General features: G+C 65.0%; 3 protein-coding genes across 8 annotated transcripts; 2 read left to right on the top strand and 1 right to left on the bottom strand.

Annotated features, from left to right (window-relative positions):
• The first annotated feature begins 509 nt into the window (after window positions 1-509).
• Naprt (nicotinate phosphoribosyltransferase) lies at window positions 510-3,563 on the top strand. 4 transcript variants are annotated; one of them, XR_016536719.1, is made up of 13 exons: window positions 510-754; window positions 983-1,110; window positions 1,188-1,270; window positions 1,380-1,510; window positions 1,596-1,711; window positions 1,945-2,141; window positions 2,212-2,352; window positions 2,530-2,614; window positions 2,695-2,778; window positions 2,856-2,958; window positions 3,036-3,190; window positions 3,300-3,379; window positions 3,453-3,563. XR_016536719.1 is itself a non-coding variant. In XM_090339513.1 (13 exons), the coding sequence occupies exons 1-13, from the start codon at window positions 529-531 to the stop codon at window positions 3,534-3,536; spliced, it is 1,638 nt and encodes a 545-aa protein (XP_090195639.1). In that variant the 5' UTR covers window positions 510-528; the 3' UTR covers window positions 3,537-3,563. The 4 variants fall into 4 exon arrangements, 3 of the variants coding, with proteins under 3 accessions (XP_090195639.1, XP_090195638.1, XP_090195641.1); XM_090339513.1 differs by having other exon boundaries at window positions 2,698-2,778; window positions 3,272-3,379; XM_090339512.1 differs by having other exon boundaries at window positions 3,272-3,379.
• Window positions 3,564-4,502: 939 nt separating this feature from the next.
• Mroh6 (maestro heat like repeat family member 6) lies at window positions 4,503-11,240 on the top strand. The gene is given in 13 exon segments (XM_090339508.1): window positions 4,503-6,019; window positions 6,292-6,435; window positions 6,607-6,761; window positions 7,484-7,975; window positions 8,053-8,190; window positions 8,281-8,395; window positions 8,472-8,615; window positions 9,051-9,224; window positions 9,519-9,686; window positions 9,893-10,012; window positions 10,395-10,497; window positions 10,602-10,667; window positions 10,777-11,240. Coding segments are annotated over 13 exon segments (2,340 nt in total). The 5' UTR covers window positions 4,503-5,728; the 3' UTR covers window positions 11,007-11,240.
• Window positions 11,241-13,039: 1,799 nt separating this feature from the next.
• Window positions 13,040-17,356, bottom strand: Gsdmd (gasdermin D). 3 transcript variants are annotated; one of them, XM_090339509.1, is made up of 11 exons: window positions 17,262-17,356; window positions 16,228-16,486; window positions 15,588-15,780; window positions 15,029-15,197; window positions 14,707-14,809; window positions 14,432-14,485; window positions 14,173-14,259; window positions 13,891-14,060; window positions 13,675-13,819; window positions 13,532-13,605; window positions 13,040-13,375 (listed from the first exon to the last, which is right to left on the bottom strand). In XM_090339509.1, the coding sequence occupies exons 2-11, from the start codon at window positions 16,442-16,444 to the stop codon at window positions 13,133-13,135; spliced, it is 1,455 nt and encodes a 484-aa protein (XP_090195635.1). In that variant the 5' UTR covers window positions 16,445-16,486; window positions 17,262-17,356; the 3' UTR covers window positions 13,040-13,132. The 3 variants fall into 3 exon arrangements, with proteins under 3 accessions (XP_090195635.1, XP_090195637.1, XP_090195636.1); XM_090339511.1 differs by having other exon boundaries at window positions 13,040-13,222; XM_090339510.1 differs by having other exon boundaries at window positions 16,228-16,448; window positions 17,262-17,298.
• Between the last annotated feature and the right edge of the window lie 3,423 nt (window positions 17,357-20,779).

The following is a 20,779-nucleotide window of genomic DNA, read 5'->3' as shown; positions in this document are numbered from 1 at the left end:
TGTCCTCGGGTGTGCAGAGCTGTCCACACTGGGGGTCTGTGTGTCCTCGGGTGTGCAGAGCTGTCCACACTGGGGGTCTGTGTGTCCTCGGGTGTGCAGAGCTGTCCACTCTGGGGTCTGTGTGTCGGGTGTGCAGAGCTGTCCACTCTGGGGGTCTGTGTGTCCTCGGGTGTGCAGAGCTGTCCACACTGGGGGTCTGTGTGTCAGGTGTGCAGAGCTGTCCACACTGGGGGTCTGTGTGTCCTCGGGTGTGCAGAGCTGTCCACTCTGAGGGTCTGTGTGTCCTCGGGTGTGCAGAGCTGTCCACACTGTGGTTCTGTGTGTTGGGTGTGCAGAGCTGTTCACACTGGTGGTCTGTGTGCAGAGGTGCAGCTTGGAGAGGCCCTGGGGAGGCAAGGGTTAAAGGGCTGGGGGCCTGCGGGGAGCCCCGCCCTCCCTTCCCGGAAGGTTTTCCCGCCTCCCCCTCCCGCCTCCTGCCTCCCGCCTCCCGCCCCACCTCGCCTCCCTGAGGTCCCAGTGGTGGATCTGATGGCGGCCATGCTAGGCGGGGAGGACCAGGCAGCAGCGCGACCGCTGCTCACCGACCTCTACCAGGTCACCATGGCCCTGGGCTACTGGCGAGCGGGCCGGGCGCAGGACACCGCCGAGTTCGAGCTCTTCTTCCGGCGCTGCCCCTTCGGCGGAGGCTTCGTCCTGGCCGCAGGCCTGCGGGACTGCCTGCGCTTCCTGCGCACTTTCCGCCTGCGGGATGCAGGTGTGGTCCGGGAGCAGACCTTGAGACCTCCTGCCCCCACTCCCCCCAAACCCTCTGGAGGACCCCTGACACTCCCAGAGCTCACTTCTGCCCTTGTGACCCCGGGAGGGTTCCTACTCCAGGACCTTAGAACTCCCACCTGGTTGGTCTCCAAAGCTGGCTCTCAGCCAGGGAGAGCCTGGGCCCCCGCTGGACCCCAGCTGAGCCACCTGTGCCTCTCATCTCTAGATGTGCAGTTCCTGGCATCCGTGCTGCCCCCAGACACCGACCCTGCCTTCTTCCAACACCTCCGGGCCCTGGATTGCTCGGGGGTGACAGTGCGGGCTCTGCCCGAGGGCTCCCTGGCCTTCCCGGGCGTGAGTTCAGGGCGAGCGGGGCAGGTGGGTGACTGGAGGGGACTGGCCGAGCCCGCCGCTGACTGTCCTCTCTCCAGGTGCCCCTGCTGCAGGTGTCTGGGCCTCTCCTGCTGGTGCAGCTGCTGGAGACTCCTCTGCTCTGCCTGGTCAGCTACGCAAGGTGGGATCGGCACTGGCGGCTCCCAGAACGCCTGTGCTGCAGGAGGGAATGGCTGCCGGGGGCCTGGAGAAGGGCTGGGGGACAGGGCCTTCATTCTCATTCCCCACAGCCTGGTGGCCACGAACGCAGCTAGGCTTCGACTGATTGTGGGGCCCAATAAGCGGCTGCTGGAGTTTGGCCTGCGCCGGGCTCAGGGCCCCGACGGGGGCCTTACAGCGTCCACGTACAGTTACATGGGCGGTGAGGACCTGTGGGCCAGCCCAGGGTGGAGAAGGGAAGCCCTTCCGCACCAGAGCCCCCTCAAGCTGGCCTGCCTTCTCTCCAGGGTTTGACAGCAGCAGCAACACACTCGCTGGGCAGCTGAGGGGTGTGCCCGTGGCAGGGACCCTAGCCCACTCTTTTGTCACCTCATTTTTGGGGAGTGAGGTACCACCAGACCCGGTTAGTGCCTGTGTGCAAACACTCCACTAAAGAGGGCAGGCCCAAGAGCAGCTCCGGCCCGGGCAGGGGTGATCTGGGCTGGTGGTGGGCAGTCACCAATGGTGCCCTGGGCGGGTGGCCTAGCGCCACCTCAGGACGTGGATAGCATTACTGTCTTTGCCCTCAGGTCAGGATATGTAGGCCACTCCCACGGTGCACGCTCCTGAGTCTCTTCCGCTGACTCCATTTCACAGATGTTGGCTCCAGCTGTTGGTCCAGGCCCAAAGGTGGACCTGCCTGCCAGTGTGAAGTGGTGGCTGGAGCGCGTGTGCACCTGCCTGGGGCTGGACGTGCAGGAGCCCCACCCCGGGGAACGGGCGGCGTTCGTGGCCTATGCTCTGGCCTTTCCCAGGGCCTTCCAGGGCCTGCTGGACTCGTACAGCGTGCAGAGGTAAGGGCAGGCGTGCTCCCGGGGCCTTGGTTGGACAGCCTTGGCCTCTCACCCTTGTCTGCGCCTGCAGGAGCGGTCTCCCCAACTTCTTGGCAGTGGCCCTGGCACTAGGAGAGCTGGGTTATAGGGCGGTGGGTGTGAGGCTGGACAGCGGTGACTTACTTCAGCAAGCTCAGGAGGTCCGAGGGGTCTTCAGGACCGCCGCCCTCCGGTGAGTTCCCCTCTCCCTCCCAGGGTGCACTGCTGTGGAGCTTGGTTGAAGCCAGTGGTGGGCGGGGCCCGGGAGGGGCGGGGCCCTGACAGATCCCACCAGGGAGCTCCAAAGCACAGAGCTGGTGTGGGGAGGGAAGGAGGCAGCCAAGGCGAACCCGAGCCCCCTCGAGTGCAGGTTCCAGGTGCCCTGGCTGGAGTCGGTCCCCATCACAGTCAGCAACAGCATTGACGAGGAGGAGCTGGCCCGGCTGTCCCAGGAGGTAGTGTGAGGGGAGGGTGGTGTGGAGGGCCCTGGGTCCCTGCAGGCCCCTGCCTGAGCTCCGTGCACTTCCTCTCCCAGCAGGGCAGTGAGGTGGACGTCATCGGGGTTGGCACCAGCTTGGTCACCTGTCCACAGCAGCCTTCCCTGGGCTGTGTCTACAAGGTGGGGACTAACTCTGGGCCTGGGTAGGTGGGGTGGGGGCGGGGGTGGGACAGAGTCCCGGCCCCTTCCTCTTGCAGCTGGTGTCTGTGGGAGGCCAGGCTCGAATGAAGCTGACAGAGGACCCTGAGAAACAAACGCTTCCCGGAAGCAAGGCTGCCTTCCGGCTCCTGGACTCTGCTGGTGAGACCCTCCTGTGCCTCTGCCTCCTCGAGGCTCTGTGGCTGCCCCACAGTCACCCCTGCCCTCTGCCTGCACAGGCTTTCTGCTACTGGACGTGCTGCAGTTGGCAGAAGAGCCCCCACCCCAGGCTGAGAAGGAGCTGACGGTTTGGCCTCTAGGGGCCCAGGACCCCTGCACTGTGAAGCCCGCTCAGGTGGAGCCGCTGCTCCGACCCTGGCTGCATGAGGGACAGGTGACTGCTCTGCACCTGCACCCTCAGCCCCAGGGGAGCCTGGGTCCTGACAGTCTTTTAACCTCTGCCTCCCCCTGGCAGCCGTGTGAGCCACTCCCATCTCTGGCAGAGTCCCGAGCCTTTGCCCAGTGGTCCTTGAGCCGCCTCAGCCCTGCGCAGAAGCGGCTGCAGAACCCTGCTCTGTACCAGGTAGGCAGAGGGCCACCAGGTGAGCCTGCCCTGGGTGCCCAGTACCCGCTGACCCCAGCCTCCTCCTCTGCAGGTGGCGCTGTCTGAGAAGCTCCGGGCCCTGGTGGACGATCTGAGTGCTGGAAGCCCCTGGGATGGGTGCGGGGTGGGGAACTGACTGGAAGCAAGTCACTCACTGTCCTCACGACTTGTCATGTGTCATTTGTTCACCCAGCCTCATTCTTCGCTTAGGGTCCGTCTGTACTCTCAGCCTCAGCTCCACCTTAGTCCTAAGTCACCTCTCAATCTTGCCTTTCTTTCTCCTGCAGCTGTACAAGCAGCTTCCAGAACTTTCATCTAGCGATGCTTTTTTTTTTTTTATTTGCCAGTCCTGGGCTTTAACTCAAGGTCTGAGCACTGTCCTTGGACTTTCTCAAGGTTAGAGCTCTACCACTTGAGCCTCAGCACCACTTCTGGCTTTTTCCTATGTATGTGGAACTGAGGAATTGAACCCGGGTCTTCATGCATGCTAGGCAGGCACTTTAACCACTAGGCCAAACCCCGGTCCTGCAATGGGTTCTACACCTGCTGAGCACACTGTTCTGGGACTGGACTTCAGTGAGTGTGTGTGTGGGGGGGGTGTAACCCCCCCCCCACACACACACACCAGTGCAGGGGCTTGAACTCAGGTCCCCAGCACTGCCCTGAGCTTTTTGTTTTGTTTTGTTTTGTTTTTTTTCTGACAGTCCTAGGCCTTGAACGCGGGGCCTTATCTCTCTCTCTTTTTTCTTCTTCTTTTTTTTCTTTCTTTTTCTTTCTTTCTTTCTTTCTTTCTTTCTTTCTTTCTTTTTTTTTTTTTTTTTTTGAAGGTCATGGGGCTTGAACTCTGTGCCTGGATGCTGTCCCTGAGCTCTTCAGCTCAAGGCTACCGCCCTACCCCTAGAGCCAAGCCCCAGTTCCCGTTTTCTAGAAGTTAATTGGAGATAAGAGTCTCAGGTCCTTTTGTGCCTGAGCTGGCTGTGCATGCTGCCTAGCATGCACAAAGCTGGAAGTGGTGCTGAGGCTCACGTGGTGGAGCTCTAGCCTTGAGAAAGTCCAAGGACAGTGCTCAGACCCTGAGCTCAAGCCCAGGACTGGCAAAAAAAAAAAGAGTCTCAGCTTTTCCTGCCCCAGCTGGCTTTGAGCCAAGGTCTTCTGATCTCAGCCTCCTGAATAGCCAGGATTGCAGGCGTGAGCCAGCAGCTAGTGAGATGTCATGTCCCACACGTCCCTCGCATTGCCACTGCCAGGCCTGCATGACCGAAGCCTCTGTCAGTGGTCAGCTAGACCCTGGCTTTGGGGCCTCCGCCGCGGAACCGCCGAGCAGCCAGCTGAGAGGGAGGAAGACTGAGGCTCCCTGATGGTTGTTCCTAACTCTGTCCCAAGCTAGTGACCTTGGACTTGAGAGGAACTATGCAGGAGGGAGGTTCTAGGTTTGCCAGGCAGTGGGATGGGTTCCTAGGCTTCTAGGCAGCCTGGGGCCCACGCACCATCAAGTGTGTGTGTCACCTGTATGGGGGTGTCACGATGTGGGGTGTCACCTGTGTGGATGGGGGTCACCTACCTGGTGTTTCCTTTCCAGAGCTCTTCCACTGCTTAGATCCCCACCAGACCAGCTCATCCAGCTCCTCTGGTTCAGGGCTGGGCAGGGCCTGCTGTGTGATTGGTGAGGACGGAGGGCGGGGACTGGGGGGCAGAGGCCTCCTCAGGCCAGCCTGGGACGCAGCCTGGACTGACCCACTCTCCCACTTAGCAGTGTCCAGGCACCCTGTGGAGTGGGTGAGGGTGGGCACGTGACCCCAGTGCAGAACTAACTAGCCAAGTTCCCTGCCTGGGGACTGCCTCCACAGTGGGGGGCCCACAAGAGCCCCCCACACTGCAAACTCACACTGCAAACCGGGATGCCTGGAGCTCAGAGATGGGGACAGCAGCCAGCCATGCCCATGCCACAGATGTCCTACTGTGCCAGAATGCAGAGAGCCAGCCCAGTCCTGGCCCTGGCCCCAAGCAGGGGGTTAGGGCCTCTTCTTCCCTCCTCCCCTCGCATGGCCTCCCCGGGCCCTGGCAGTCGGGACCAGAGTAGGCTCTCAGGACTCAGACCAGCCTCTAGAAGCCTGGGCATGAAGGTCCTGCCCCGAGCCAGGACACAGCCATGTTTCCTCAGTCACTCTTGACACATGCTCACATCCTCATGCACGCTGGCACACACCCACGCATGCACGCCACCGCGCTGGTCCACGGGCCCGCCCAGGGCCGGCTTCTAGGTCAGACCTGTAGACCTGTAGACTACTTCCTGGAGGCGCAGGGGCAGGTGTTGCTGGCAGGCACACCATGGCAGGGGGCGTGTGGGCCCGGGGCAGGGCCCAGGGACCCCCTGTGGGGGCCCTAACCTTGACAGCTCTGGCTGAAGGAATCCGTGCCAGCCAGGGGCCGGCCTTGAGACCCCCTTCCACAGGCCCTCAGCCTGAGCCTCAGGAGCGAGAACTCGAGGCTGAGCCCCCAGCACAGGCCCCCCCTGGCTCTGAGGCCGAATCTGGAGACAGAGTGGCAACCCCTTCAGCGGGCACTGAGCCCTGCTCCCCACCCAGCGCCCAGGATCCAGCCCTTCAGGGACCCTGCCAGGTGAGCACGGGGACCAGGAGCCATGGGGCTGCTGCTCACAGGGGCACTACAAAACTGAAGGGTGCCAGGGCCAGGGGAGGGACTGGATGGGGTTGGTGTGGGGGGACCAGGGTAGGGAGAGGGATGGGAGAGCAAATGGGCTCGGAGGCAGGGCAGGGGCTTGGGGTTTTGCTGTAACAGGAGGCACAGTGGGGCTGAGAGCCTGAGGTGGAGGGGTGGGCAGGGGCGGGCCTAGGGACCTCCCCACACACCCACCCTGCCCCTGGCCCCAGGGGTCTGGGGAGGAAGGAGCCTTGGCCGACCTCGCAGTGTACACTGCTGCCTGCCTGGAGGAGGCTGGCTTTGCTGGGACCCAGGCGACCGCGCTCAGCCTGACCTCAGTCCTGGAGGCTCGTGGGGAGCGATTGGAGGACCAGGTCAGTCATCCCCTGTCCCTCAGGGGCCAAGTGGGGTTTGGAGTGGGCAGTGCCGCTCCTGTGGCCCCTTCGGGTTGCTTCTGCCCGGTGGCAGATGGGGGTGGGCCGCTGTCCAAGGGGTCACCTTCAAGGGCTCGGGGGCCTGGTCACTGAAGTCTTCCCCCCACCCAGGTGCGGGCGCTGGTGCGCGGGCTGCTGGCGCAGGTGCCCGGCCTGGCAGAGGGGAGGCCCCGCCGCGCAGCCCTGCGGGTTCTGAGTGCGCTGGCCCTGGAGCATGCTGGGGACGTGGTGTGCGCACTGCTGCCCTGCTCACTGCCCCCAGACCGGTAACCTGCCCCACACTGCTGCCCCTGTCCCCCACGCGGCTTCCTCCCCCCTTCCTGCTTGGCTGTCAGAGCCCCTGGGCCAGCCCCGCCCCTGCCCTTGTGGGGCTGCCTTCAGATGCTGAGGTCTTGCCTGGGGCGGGTCCCCCACACATGGGGTTGCCATGGAGACCGGCCAGGCAGGCATAAGGCTCCTTTGGGCTCCAGCTAATTCGTGCTAGAAGTCATCTTTGGTTTTATTCTCTACGGTGGGGCTCCCCCCCCCCCATCCTGGGATTTGATCTCAGGGCTTGGGAGATGTCTTAGAGCTTATTTTTTGCTCAAGACTAGCACCCTCCACTTCCAGTTGTTTGGTTTTTATTTCCTGGAGGCTGATTGGGGATGAGAGTCTCATGGATTTTCCTACACTATCTGGCTTTGAACCACGATCCTCAGATCTATCTCCTAAGTAGCTAGGATTACAATGTGAGCCACCAGCTCTCAGCTGATTTTTGTCTAACACCAAGTCACTGACCCCACTGGGCTCAGAGCACATTTCCCGCAGCCTCTGATTCCAGGTCTGTGTCTGGCACAGTGGCCTCTTGTTTCCTCCGTGACTTGAGGGTGAGGGAAGGGCCCTGGAGGTTTAGTCCCTTCCTCATGCTGGCACGTTGGCGGTGTTTTTCACCTCTCTGGGGCCTCTCTGCAGCTCCTCACACAGGACACCCCCTGCACCCTGTTCCCAGGGCGGCAGCCGAGCTGTGGCGCAGCCTCAGCCGGAATCAGCGGGTGAATGGACAGGTGCTGGTGCAACTTCTGTGGGCGCTGAAAGGCGCGGCAGTGGCGGAGCCTGAAGCACTGGCGGTGAGAAGCTCGGCTGGGTGCGCGCCCCTGGGCGGTGCTGAGCGAGTGGGCCACGGGGCTGAGACTCCAGGCATGGGCTGTAGTTACACAGAGGGGTTCTAGGTCCATCGGTGGCATTCCTGCCACTCTGGTGCCTGATGCAGCGCCAGGTGCAGCTTTTTAACACCCAGGGTGGCTGCTGCTCTGCAGGCCACGCATGCCCTTGGGGAAATGCTGGCGGTGTCTGGCTGTGTGGGAGCCACCCGCGGCTTCTATCCGCACTTGCTGCTTGTGCTGGTCACGCAGCTGCATCAGCTGGCTCAGGATGCACGCTCCCCGGACAGCCCCAGGGTGTGGACCCCGTGCCAGCGGGGACCACCGCACAGCCATGCCAGGTGAGAGGAAACACCCGTGGGTGGGGATGGGCCGGGGCTCCTGGCCCTCAGGGCCTCTCACCGCCGGCCCCCTCCAGCTGCACAGTGGAGGCCTTGAAAGCCCTGCTCACCGGGGATGGGGGCCGCATGGTGGTCACGTGCATGGAGCAGGCTGGGGGCTGGAGGAGGCTGGTAGGCGCTCACACCCACCTGGAGGGCGTCCTGCTGCTGGCCAGGTGAGGAGGGGCCCTGGGACGGGGCTCCCCCGGGACTCGGCTCCCCCGGGTGTCGGCGCGGCTCTGGAGGCCTCTCGCTTGCCCTCCCAGCGCCATGGTTGCACACGCGGACCACCACCTCCGCGGCCTCTTCGCGGACCTGCTGCCCCGGCTGCGGAGCCCTGACCGCCTGCAGCGGCTCACGGCCGTGGCCTTCTTCACCGGGGTGAGCCCTTCTCCCGGGGTGAAGGGAAGGTGCAGGCCCGCGCGAGAGCGGTGTGCCGACTCAGTGTCCCCCCCAGCTGTTGCAGAGCGGGCCCACGGCGCGGCTCCTGCGGGAGGACTTCATCCTGGAGCGGCTTCGCGCCTGGCAGGGCGACCCCGAGCCCACCGTGCGCTGGCTGGGCCTGCTGGGCCTGGGCCACTTTGCCCTGAACCGTGGAAAGGTGGGGGCGGGGCCAGGCGGGGGTGGGGCCTGGCGGGGCAGTGCCTGGGGGCGGGGAGGGTGGGCGGGGCAGTGCATGGGGGCGGGGCAGGTGGGGCGGGGCAGTGCATGGGGGCGAGGCCTGGCACGGTGGGGCAGTGCCTGGGGCGGGGCAGTGTCTGGGGGCGGGGCAGGTGGGGCGGGGCAGTGCATGGGGGCGGGGCCTGGCACGGTGGGGCAGTGCCTGGGGCGGGGCAGTGTCTGGGGGCGGGGCAGGTGGGGCGGGGCAGTGCATGGGGGCGGGGCCTGGCACGGTGGGGCAGTGCCTGGGGTGGGGCGGGTGGGCGGGGCAGTGCCTGGGGCGGGGCGGGTGGGCGGGGCAGTGTCTGGGGGTGGGGCTGGTGGGTGGGGCTGGCCCTGCCAAGGCATGCGTATTCCCTAATCCCTGTTCCCGCAGGCGCGGCACCTGAGTGCCCTGCTGCCCGCTCTCCTGGGTGCCCTGGGTGAGGGCGACGCGCGGCTCGTGGGCGCGGCGCTGGGTGCCCTGCGGCGGCTTCTGCTGCAGCCGCGGGCACCCGTGCGGCTGCTGAGCACCGAGCTGAGGCCGCGGCTCCCTCCGCTGCTGGACGACGTGAGCAGCCGCCCGCCCCGCCCTGCCCCCCCTTGCCCTGCCCCCCCTTCCCCCCCTGCCCAGCCCCCCCTTCCCCCCCTGCCCAGCCCCTGCGCTCCCGCTCCTCCTGCTCTTGCTGCCTCCAGGCCCTGTCCACCTTAGGCCCTTCCTACCCGGTTGGGCCTGGGCCTTGACCTCGGACGGCATCCCTGACCCTGGCCAGCCCCTGGCCTTGCTCCTGGCCCCACCCTGGCCGCCCTGGCCAGGTTTGCCTCTTCCTACCCCACCTCACCACCTGACCCCCCTCCCACGCAGGCCCGGGACGCGGTGCGCGCCTCGGCTGTGGGGCTCCTTGGTACCCTGGTGCGGCGGGGGCGGGGTGGGCTCCGGCTGGGGCTCCGGGGACCCCTGCGGAAACTGGTGCTGCAGAGTCTCGTGACACTCCTGCTGCGCCTCCACGATCCCAGCCGGGACACTGCTGAGGTCAGTCCTGGGGACTGATCCCCTCCCCCCATGCCCACCTCTGCCAGGCCAGGGTGCCCACAAGGGTCTCCTGGGCTCCGAGCTTCCTGATCTTCCCTGAGGCTGCTGTACACAAGCCCCTCCCCGGGCTCTGCAGCCCTCCTGACCCCAGCCCCTTCCCTTCACTGCTTGCCACTCCCCGTGCCCCATTCCCTTCCCTGTGCCAGAGCTCAGAGTGGACCCTGGCCCGCTGTGACCAGGCGCTCCGATGGGGCCTGCTGGAGGAGCTGGTCACCGTGGCCCACTACGACAGCCCTGAGGCCCTGGGCCGAGTCTGCCACCGCCTGGTCAGTAGAGAATGTGATGGGGGGGGGGGAGGCTGTGGTCTGCTGCCTGCTTGTTCCAGTATGTGCGAGGGCTGCCCTCTCCAAATGGAGGGCCATCACATCTCCCGTAGAGTAGGTCCACTGCCCGAAGCCCTGCTGCCTGATTCCACCCTCTGCCCGTGGCCCTGGCCTCCCCAGCAGCCTACCTTCCCATGGCCCTACCCCTCCTCTGTGGCCCTGACCTCTCTGGCAGCCCTCCCCTCCCCATGGTCATACCCCCCTGGGCTCCCGACGGCCAGTACCACCCCGATGGCTCTGCCCCCCTTCAGGTCTCCTCCCCAGTAGACTCAGGCAGGCCTCCTGAGTCTCCTTTCCCACACAGCATTGGCCCTTCTGTCTCCAGGTTCAGCGATATCCAAGCCACGTGCCCTGCTTTCTGAGCCAGACCCAGGGCTACCTGCGAAGCCCACAGGATCCTCTTCGCCGGGCTGCTGCCATGCTCATAGGTGGGGCCTGGCCTGGAGTCACGCCAGGGAGGGAGCTGGAGCCGTCCCTCCTGGTGGGGCCTGGGCCCAGGCTCAGCAGCGCACCCGGCTTTGTCTTGGTCCAGGCTTCCTGGTCTATTATGCCAGTCCTCGTGGAGTCCATCCGGACCTGCTGGACTCTCTGTGTCAGGGTAGGGACCAGACCTGCTGGAGCTTGGGGTCCTGGAGAAGTGGAGGGTGCTGGGCCAGAGCGGGAGGGCAGACGGGGCAGCTCCAGGGCTGAGCCTCCTCTCTTTGCAGACCTAGGGCAGCTGCAGAGGGACCCGGAGTCTGCAGTGGCCACCGCGGCACAAGTGTCCGCCCAGCAAGTGGTGCTGCTGGCCCGGGCGCAAGGCCACCCGCGCAGGCCCCGCCTTCTACGCCTTCTTTGGCAAAGCCCTTGCCCAACCCAACCTGTGCCGCTCTATGCCGACAGCCCCTTCCAGCGACGGAGTCTGGCTGGCCGCTGGAGCTGCCCCCGGCCCCGTTGAACCTGGTCCTGAGACCAAACTTAGGGTCATGGCTGGGGCTCTCGGGCACCTGTGCTGTTGACGGTGCCCCCGGCAGGGTCTGCAGAAGAGGAGCACCTGCCGGTGCCCTGTGCCTATGGCCAGACACCGCGCTCCAGATGACAGGACAAGGTGTCCCCAGTGCAGAGGGACAGCAGCTCCCCTCTACTCTGAGGTCTTCCTCTTGCACAGCTGGCTCTGTCCCCTCCTGACGTGGGTCCTGCACCTCATCCCGGCCAGCTCTGGCCTGGACAGCATGTCTCCCGGGCAGTGGAGACGGGACACTGTTGAGGTCGGCGCCTGTGTAGGCTGCGAGGACCCCCGGCTGAGCTCCAGCGTCCTCGGGGTCCTTTCTGGCCACAGCAGCAGTGATCCCCCATCCTGTTCCCGTGCCTCCTCTCCCTGCTTCCTCTCGTGACGTCTGCTTAGGGGCAGCATCTTCTTGCCTTCCTGGCCCCATCTTCTGTCCGCGCTCTGACTGACCCTTTCCTCACCCCTGCTCACCACAGCCTTCCCGAGAAGGCAGCCCTGCCCTCCTTTGTGCCTGACAGCCTGGGCTAGGGCCGCCCTGTGAGCTGAGGAACGGAGAGCACGTACCCCACCCCACCCATCCCCTCGATGGGTGGCAGCCCCCAGCGCGGTGCAGGGCCGAGTGGGGTGGCATGACAGGATGGGCAGGAAGAGGGCCCTGCCAGAGGCCAGAGCTGCCACCTCACCCCTCCTGTTGTAGCCTGGGCAGGTCCCACACCCGGAAGTCTGCCCTGCCCACCCACCCGCCCTCCGTGGCCTCCCCCACACAGTGCGAACCACCAGAGAAGCGTGGGGGCTGTTCCACCGCTCGGGGGCTCCACGGGCACAGGAAGGGGCCTGCCCTCCCATTTCCCCACACCCACGTGGAAAGGACGTTCAAATAAACGCTCGGTTTGTATGGCTGGCATCTGAGTACCAGTGGTTAGACCAGGCTGGGCTGCGCAAATCAACAGGTGAGGCTGATGGTCGGTGTGGAGGCAGCCCGGAGGCCAGGCGTCCAGGCGTGGGCACCCTGGGTCAGAGGAGAGGCTGAGGGGCTGGCGTCACGCCACCCGGACCGGCAGGGTCTCTTGGTAGCTGGTTCTCAGGGGAGGTTAGGTGCAGGCCGAGGCACGGGCTGCTTGGAGCCAAGGAAGACGTGTGGAAGACATGTATCGAGGAAAATGCTGGAGAGGCCAGGAGGTGTCCACGCCGCGGTAGAACCGAGGGAGGAGAGGAGAGGCGGCTGGCGAAGCGTGGTGGGTGCCTGTGTCGCCCTTCAGGAATCCTCAAGCTGGCCACCTGTCCGGAGCTCCTGTCCGCATGTCAGGATGCGGTCCGGCAGACCCCAGGTCGCACTGGCCCAAGACAGGAGCAGCTTGCTCTCCTGGCCCCCAGGCGGGGGCGTGGGAGGCCTCCCCCCGGATTCCCAAGCACAGGCTCCACTGCGCCCCAGAGCCAGCTGAATCGTCCATGGGGCACCTCGTGTGGGAAGGCAGCGCCTGCCCTGCGGTGCTCAGGAAAGGCACTTTGTCCTTTTGAGGGCTGCATGGAGCATGGATGTGTGGCGACCTATGAACCTGCCGCTCTGGATAGCAGCCGCCCCGTCGGCCTTGGCCTTGGCCTGTACACCTTGGCTGGCTGCCCAGGGGTGAGGTGAGGCTGCACCAGAATTCCTCTGCTAGAATTCCAGGAAAGAGGGCGGTGTGTCGCAGGAGAGCCATGCCAGCCGCCAGTCCCTTCTTTGCAAGAAGTGCCGCTGTGCTAGGGCCTGCCGGCAAAGATCCTGGCACCGGGCACGTGTTCTGCCAGCCAGCCAGCCGGTCTTACTGTGGCCACACCTCCGCTCAGGCCAGGCTCCCCCGAGCCTCTCAGCACAGGGGGTGTGGACAGATGCCTGCTCTTGGTCCCCGTGTCTTTCCTGATACTGTGGGCACTGGCCCTCCCCTCCCCTCCCCTCCCCAGATCCAGGGCCCTCTCAGAACCTCGGCTGCCATTCTTGCCTTTTGTGTAACATCTTTATTAAATTCTCTCCACTGGCCTTCCTGACCAGTGGGCTCTGGCCTTTCTCCACTGGCAGAGAGTGCCAGGCATGCGGGCTAGCGGGGCTTCGGGCTCAGTCTTGACAACAGGACCAGGGAGGCGTAGAGGGCACAGGTGGGGCCCTGGGCCTGTGGCTCCCAGCGCACCTGAGGGGCAGGAGTCTGGAGCTCCAGGCCACATTCCTCCAGCAAGGCCCAGGCCAGCGCCTCCTCACCCCACTGCCCCCCCAGGAGCCCAGGGGGCAGGCTGGCAGTGCCCGGCCTGTGCCACGGCGTGCTCTGCTCTAGGACCTGCTCCACCTGCCAGGACAGGGTGGAGAGTGTCATGACGGCTCCCGCCACCCTGCCCCCCGGCCTCCCCACACTGCCCCCCGTCCCCCGGCCTCCCCACCCTGCCCCCCGGCCTCCCAACACTGCCCCCCCACCCCCCGCCCCCCCGCCCGTGTGCCTGCTCACCAGCTGGAGCTGCTCGGGAACAGCATCCGTCTTCAGCACCTTGGCAAGCAGCTGGTGCTGGGCTTCACTCAGCACTGTGGAGGGAGGGGGTTCTGGAGAGCCCGCAGGAGTGGTGGGGGGCCTCCCCCAGCCCCGCTCCTTACCGGTCAGCGCTCCCAGCAGGTAGAGGATGGGGGCAGCGAGTTCCTGCACCAGCACCCGGGAGGGCAGGACCAGGCACTCCACGATGGCAGCGGCCGGGCCCTCCAGAGGCTCCACCTGCGTGCTGCAGCACAGGCCCTGCTCCAGCTGGGCAGGGACAGGGCGGTGAGCCCGGGCTGGAGGGCCGGGGGGCAGCCGTGCACCCCCCACCCACTCACCGCCGCCTCCAGGCCCTGCAGGGCCGGCTCGCTCTGCAGCACTTCTCCCAGCTCCTCCAGCAGCTGCTGCTTCAGCTCCACCTCCATGTGCTCCAGCTCGGCAGAGCCAGCTTCCACCTCCGCCCGGAGGCCCCGCAAGTCTTCTGTGACCACCCAGTCTTCAGAGCAGTCTGTGGGGACAGGACTGGCACTGCCTGGAGCCCATGGGCCCTCGTGAAGAAGGGCAGGCCCAAGGGGGACGGAAAGATGAGAACAGCCCACGGGTGTGGAGAGGGCACTCACCTGTCGTGAGTCTGAAGCGGTCATGGAAGGACGTTAACATGGCGGACAGGCTGAAGCTGTGTGGCTGGCTGCCTGCCCTGCGGTGGCCTGGGCACGAGGGGGAGGTGCGGGGTGGGAGAGCAGAAGAGGGCTGAGACGGGCAGGAGCCGAGCAGGCAGCACCGTCTGGCCAGCACCCCATGTGCGTGTATGTGGGCACCCACCCCTCAGGGCGCTGCCTGGCCACCAGTGCCCTGAGCCCGAGAGGCCTCCATCCTCACCTGTGGAGGGCAGCGGGAAGGTCCTCTGCCTCTCATCCGGGAAGAGGAGGACGTCTGGAACAGGTGGGAGCACATGGAGAGAGGCAGGTCATCCCCCGACCCGGGGAGCCCTTTCCTATCCCTGGAGCCTGGGCAAACCCTGGCTGGTCCCAAGGTCTTCAGGCCTTCTGTCTCCTGGGCCCCAGAGGCCTCCTCCACGCTGCCCAGACCTGCCCTGCTCGCCCCCGTGGGAGGAACTGACCAGCTTCCCCGCCCCCGCCCGTCCTCCGGCTCACCCCAGTCGGAGGTAATGACCAGCTGGGCCACTCGGAAGGCCAGGATGCTTTTTGCGGGGATGGACACGGTGTTCTTCTGGCTCACGTGGCCCTGGCCCTCGCCCTGAGCGTGGACATGGCTCGTGGTTGGGCTCTGGACGCAGAGCCACGGGGTGTGAAGGTGGGCTGGGGACTGGTGCCAGGCTCCAGCCCACAGGCCAAGGGATCTGTGGGCTACTCCCAGAGGGCTTCAGCAGAGCTCAGCTCTCCTGCCCCCCGGGATCCTGCCTGTCATGGCCGCGGACACCCGTGGGGCCAGCAGGACCCCCGCCCGGCCACGAACCTGAAAGCACATGGCGACACTCAGGGTGAATTGGCCCGAGCCCTCCTTTCTGTGAGTCCGGGTGACCTGCACCTCCTCCTGCGTCTGCAGCACCTCTGTCACCACGTACAAGTTGTCCCTGCGGCTCCTCAGTTGCTTCAGGATTTTGTGCTCTGGCTTCCGCAGGCGCCTGGAGGAACGTGACTGGGTGTGCGTGCCGGAGCCCAGCTCCTGCCCTCTGCCCCGCTCCTACAGGGACCTACAGGTGCCAGGCACGAGCACCCTCCCTGAGCCCACGCAAGGGTGTCCGCGTGGCTGTGGGGAAGAGGGATGAGCCCCACGTGGAGTGAGTGGGCGGGTGTGACCCCCGGACAGTCACCTCCTCTCCACTCCCTCTCCCCCGCACCTCTGCCCCCGCTCCCCCCCCTGCCTCCCTGCAAACCAAGACCCAGGGCTGTGCAAAGCCTCCTGCAGCCTGTGATGGGTGACAGTGTTCTGTGCGGCCGTGGAAGTCCCCTGGCTCTGGGGACCCAGTGGCTGCTCAGGTCCACTGCACGTGTCCCTGGGGGGCTGGGCTCACCTCTCCTGGTGCATGGCTTCCCAGACGTTTGGGTCCACACGAAGCGTGCACACATTTATGGAGGTGCTGGAGCGGTCGGACACGGCAGCCCCGCCTGAGATCTTCCCTTGTCCTGGAGTCGCCAGCTCCACGCTGCCCTTCAGCTCCCCGTCCACGTCATCAGAGAAGTGGAAGGGGCCACTGCGCTCCAGGTCTACAGCAGAGACACAGCAGAGCTCGCCCACCGCCACTTGCCTGCCCTGCCTCTATGGCGGCAAGCCCTCCAAAAGCCTCTCCAGCCCAGGGCTGCCGTCCACGCCTGTCACGCTAGCTGCTTAGAACGCTGAGATCTGGGGATGGCTGTGCAAAGCAGTCAGGGCAGAAGTCTGGGACTCTTAGCTCCAATTACCTTTCAAGAGAGATGGAAACGGAGATGGGAGCAGAGAAGCCAAGGGACAGTTCCCAGCCCCGAGTTCAACCCCCAGGACTGGCTCTCATGTGCGCGCGTGTGTGTGTGTGTGTGTGTGTGTGTGTGTGTGTGTGTGTGTGTGCAGCTCTTCCTCTGGAAGCAAGCCAGAGGCCTAGTAAGCCACAAGCCAAGAGCAGCCCCCTCCCCCCTTTCCCTTTCCTGACCCCAGGGCCTTGGCACCAGGTAGGGTACCTGGCTCTGGGGCATCAGGCTCCAGGATGTCCTTGATTGACAGGTTGACACATGTGTACGGAGGCTTCCAGAACCAGGACCGTGAGGGCCTCCTGCTCACCAGGCAGTAGGGGCGGAAGCTGGCGGAGCTGCGCAGGCTGTCCACCGGGATGAGGCTTCCACTGTGGTCCAGCTCCCGCACCACGCTCCGGACCACCCCCTCGAAGGCCGACGGCATGCTCCTGAGGGGGGCAGGGGCGGCCAGGCCCAGGGCAGGCTCCTGAGGGGGGCAGGGGTGGTCTGGCCACTCAGTCCTCCCCACCAGGCCCAGGGCAGGCTGCCGAGGGGGGCAGGGGCAGCCTGGGCAGAGCTGGCCTGCCACTGCCTGGCACGTCTGGGCTCACCAGGGACTCAACTCCTGGCCTGGGCTGGATGGATCCACAGGGGCGCTGGGCTTGGCCCTGGCTGGTGGACACCTCCAGGCACCCTGCAAGACCAGCCACGTCCTGGCTCCCCCGTCCCCCCCTCCACGCCCGGCTGCCCCGTCCCCCCCTCCACGCCCGGCTGCCCCGTCCCCCCCTCCACGCCCGGCTGCCCCGTCCCCCCTCCACGCCCGGCTGCCCCGTCCCCCCCTCCACGCCCGGCTGCCCCGTCCCCCCCTCCACGCCCGGCTGCCCCGTCCCCCCTCCACGCCCGGCTGCCCCGTCCCCCCCTCCACATCCAGGCTCCCCGTCCGCCCCCTCCACGCCCGGCTCCCCCGTCCCCCCCTCCACGCCCGGCTCCCCGTCCCCCCCTCCACGCCCGGCTCCCCAGTCCCCCCCTCCACGCCCGGCTCCCCATCCCCCCCTCCACGCCCGGCTCCCCCGGGAGCCCCAGGCTTGGAGGACACTGCCAGCTTCCGGGGCCTGGCCTCTGGCTCGGCTCTGGCTCGGGAAGGCGCTGGGGCGGTGCAGGTGGGCGCTGGAGGGCCGCTGGGGCGCGGGCCGGGCCGGGCCTTCCTGGAAGAGCCTCGGGGCTGGGCGGGCTGGGGCTGGGGCTGGGGCAGGGGGGCTCACCGCGGGCGTCCTGCCGCAGGGCCGGGGAAAGTGGCCGCTGAGCCCGGACGTGCAGGAAGCCAAAAGTGAAACCGGGATCTGACGCAGCGCCAGCCCCGGCCTGCCCAGGGCGCCCGCCCGCCCTCCCCACCCGAGCCCTCCCCACCGGAGCCCTCCCCACCTGGGCCCTCCCCACCGGAGCCCTCCCCACCCACACCATCCCCACCTGAGCCCTCCCCACCCGAACCTCACTCCCTCCCCACCAGAGCTCTCTTCACCAGAGCCTTCCCTATCCAAGCCCTCCCCACCAGAGCCCTCCCCACCCGGGCCCCACACCTTCCCGACACCCACCCTGTGCTCCAAACGAACATGTACACGCCAGTGTCACCATCAAATAGTGGAAATCACTCTCACGCCCAGCACCTGGATGAGGAAAAAGATGTTAAATCTGTCCAGTTCCGTTCTGCTGATAAAACCTGAGTCCTGCAGGTGCCTGGAACTGTGTCCTGAGCTACATGTCCACACCTGCTACTGGAGTGGCCGTGGCCAGGGAGGACGGTGAGTATAACCACCCGGCTCATACCTGTGAGCCCCGCTGCTCAGGAGGCTGAGATCTGAGGGTCCTGGCTCCCAGCCAGCATGGCTCACCACCAAAAACCTGGAAGCAGAGCTGTGGCTCGAGTGGTAGAGTGCTAGCCTGGAGCAAAAGAAGCTCAGGCCCTGAGTTCAAATCCCAAACTGCCCGCCCCCATCTGAAGCCCAGCAGAAACAGTAATCCAGACTCCTCAGGGCCCGGTGTCCTGGCAAGAGGATGCCTCACAGCACCCAGCCCTCCTGGTTCTGCTGTGGTGTGGACGGGCCATTCTGACCCGAGCCCCTGGCCTGGTCACCACGGGGCCATGGTGCTGCCTCTCAGCTCGTGTCAGGTCAGGGGAGTCTACGATGATTTCATCTCAGGACACGAAGGGGGGCAGAACTGTCCCCCCGCTTCCTGGGCCCCACCGTGCTGCCCTGTGAGCCAGCAGTCTCAACATGCTGACCACAAGAGTGGTCTCCAGGGCAGAGACTGGGCCAGCTGGACACACACTGTCCTGGGGGACCACAGGTGCGGGGTGCTGGAGGTCCTGTCCTGACCTGGACAGGGGGGCCTCGATCACCTGCCCGGAGTTTGGGCGGATTCCAACAGCGCATGCGCAGAGCCTGGAGTGAGGAGCTACTGCTGGGGCCGGCGGGGAGGCATGACCACTGCCGCCTTAGGCGGGGAGCCTCAGCTGTTAGCTCATGAGTAGCTGGGGTTACAGGTGTGAGCCACTGCACCTGCTTAGGGGGACTATTCTGAGCACTGCTCCTGGTTCTTATTTTCAGTTCTTCAGTAATGATGCAAAACCAGCCGTGGCTTGGTGCTCTTGACTCCACACTGAGGGCAGTGAGCCTGGGGGCAGGAGAGGGAAGGCGGGAGGGAGGGAGGACAGGTGAGGAAGAGCAGAAGGGGAAGGCGGGCAGGTGGGCACCTGATCTCAGGCTGCTGGGGGCTCTAGTTCCTCCGAGGCCCAGAGGCTGGAGCGCCGGTATTTCTCCTAGCCAGTGTGATGGATGGCCTCGCGGTGACCTGTGCAGGTTAGCAAAGTGGACCTGCACAACAGGATGGGTGGGGCTGGGAGGAGGAAGCTCCTTGCACAGCCTGCCTGTGTGAACTGGCCTGGTGCCCAGCCTGCACCAGGCAGCCAGCCACAGAGGGAAGCGGACAGCAAGCAGCCTCCGGACGCAGGCCAGGCTGGACAATGCAGTCTGGATATGGAGCAAGGACCCTGGGACGACGAGGTCCTGCCTGTGCTGGCTGCATCCTGTCTCCGACCCTCAGCCACCCTGGGGCGGCACCCTGGCTCAGTCCCTACCCCCTTCACTCTTGCCGTTTCTGCCCGTCCGATGCTTGGTCCTTTTCTAGTGGCGGCTCTGCTGCCCAGGGCACTGCTAGACCGCGAGTGTGGGTGCTGGAAGGCTCAAGCAGCGTCCGGGCATGCTCTCTTCCAGTCTCTTTTTTGGGAAGGGGTGGTCCTTGTCCCAACTGAGTAGGTTGTGTGTGCCCAATGCCACCTCACTCCCCTCTTGGACCTGGATCTCTTTGCTAGAAAAAGCCAACTGCCAGAATCTGCATATGACTTTGGGGTGAATCTTGTTTTCTAGAAGAGTCGGGGCAGCTGAGGTGGCCAGGGTGGGATGCAGGGCTGGCTCGTGGGGGTCTGGATTCTCACCACGCACCTCTCCATCCTGGAGAAAAGGAGACAGACTTCACCGGAGAATGAGGGTCTCCAGAGAAGGATGGCGCCGTTAGTCAGGGGACGGGCCGAGGGGAGACAGCTGAGGTAGGCTGCTTGGATGCAAGTCCCTGTTTCTTGGGGACCAGAGGCCGCCGTGGGTGGAGGTGCTTTTGTTGTCTGTCCCGAGTACCAGGTCTGGACTGCTGCGATGTGAGAGAGCAGCTCTGCTAGCATTGCGTGTGCATGTGTGTGCCAGGTGTCCAGGGCACGGAGAATGCGTAGAGGAGGGATCCCTCCCAGGGCTCTTGGGGAGTGGCTGAGAGGTCAGCTCATCTCAGGAAGGTGTGCTCTCCTGGCTGGCACTGGTTCTGCCAGGAGGATCTCATTTGTCTCATTTGTGTCAGCAACAATGTAAACTTGGTGCCCAAAGGATCTGGCCCAGTGGTGACAGAGGCTTTTTTTTTTTTTTTTTGCCAGTCCTGGGCTTGAGCTCAGGGCCTGAGCACTGTCCTTGGACTTTCTCAAGGCTAGAGCTCTACCACTTGAGCCTCAGCACCACTTCCGGCTTTTTCTATGTATGTGGTACCGAGGAGTCGAACCTGGGTCTTCATACATGCTAGGCAAGCACTTTAACCACTAGGCCAAACTCCCGGCCCCATGACAGAGGCTTTGCAGTGGGCTGCAGGACTCAGTGTTGTGGGCAGTTCTATCCCACTCACCTGTTGTCCTCCACCCAGGAAGGTAAGGGGCACATGGCCAGGCTATGACCAGTCCCCCTGCAAGGCCTAGGAAGCCAAGGCCACTTGACTATCCTGCCTGCTGACCTCTCACTTGGCCAGGAAGGAGGCAAGAGTCTTGGCTCCCAAACCAACCCCCAAGGTGTGGCGGCTGCTGCTGGGTCAGTGGGCCAGAGAGGTGGCACTTCTGTAGGGCAAACTGTGTGTGTGCGCACATCCCCACCACTGAAAGCACATCTCACGGGGCTCCCAGCACCCCTGCTCCAAGGCTGGTCTGGGCCGCAGAGCTCAGGGAGAGCACCAGTGGGTAAGGCTGTGACATCAGAAGAGCTGAAAGCCTGGGGCAGGAAGCAAGGGGAGCATGGAAGAGGGGCACAGAGAAACATCTCATGGGGAAAGAGACAGGCCAGCCCAGCACAACACTGACCACAGTGTACTATTAGAGAATACTGTGTGTGCGCGCCTCTTGCTCACAGCAGGCACTACCCTTTGAACCTTCAGGCCAGATTTTTTGCTGGTTGACTGGAGGTATGTCTCCTGAGTA

This window comes from Megascapheus bottae, chromosome 9, assembly GCF_031878675.1.
Source record: "Megascapheus bottae isolate mThoBot1 chromosome 9, mThoBot2.hap1, whole genome shotgun sequence".
In the NCBI taxonomy this organism is placed as follows: Eukaryota; Metazoa; Chordata; class Mammalia; order Rodentia; family Geomyidae; genus Megascapheus; species Megascapheus bottae.
This window is presented reverse-complemented; position numbering and strand designations above follow the sequence as displayed.

Excerpts from the sequence above, each read along its gene's own strand:
- Naprt (XM_090339512.1), top strand. The coding sequence starts at position 529 with ATGGCGGCCATGCTAGGCGGGGAGGACCAGGCAGCAGCGCGACCGCTG. Across the intron at positions 2,353-2,529 it reads TTCAGGACCGCCGCCCTCCG|GTTCCAGGTGCCCTGGCTGG; the intron begins GTGAGTTCCCCT and ends CCTCGAGTGCAG. Across the intron at positions 2,779-2,855 it reads CCCTGGGCTGTGTCTACAAG|CTGGTGTCTGTGGGAGGCCA; the intron begins GTGGGGACTAAC and ends TTCCTCTTGCAG.
- Gsdmd (XM_090339509.1), bottom strand. The coding sequence starts at position 16,444 with ATGCCGTCGGCCTTCGAGGGGGTGGTCCGGAGCGTGGTGCGGGAGCTG. Across the intron at positions 14,810-15,028 it reads GTGTCGCCATGTGCTTTCAG|GGCGAGGGCCAGGGCCACGT; the intron begins GTTCGTGGCCGG and ends GTCCACGCTCAG. Across the intron at positions 13,376-13,531 it reads TTCCCGAGCAGCTCCAGCTG|GTGGAGCAGGTCCTAGAGCA; the intron begins GTGAGCAGGCAC and ends CTGTCCTGGCAG.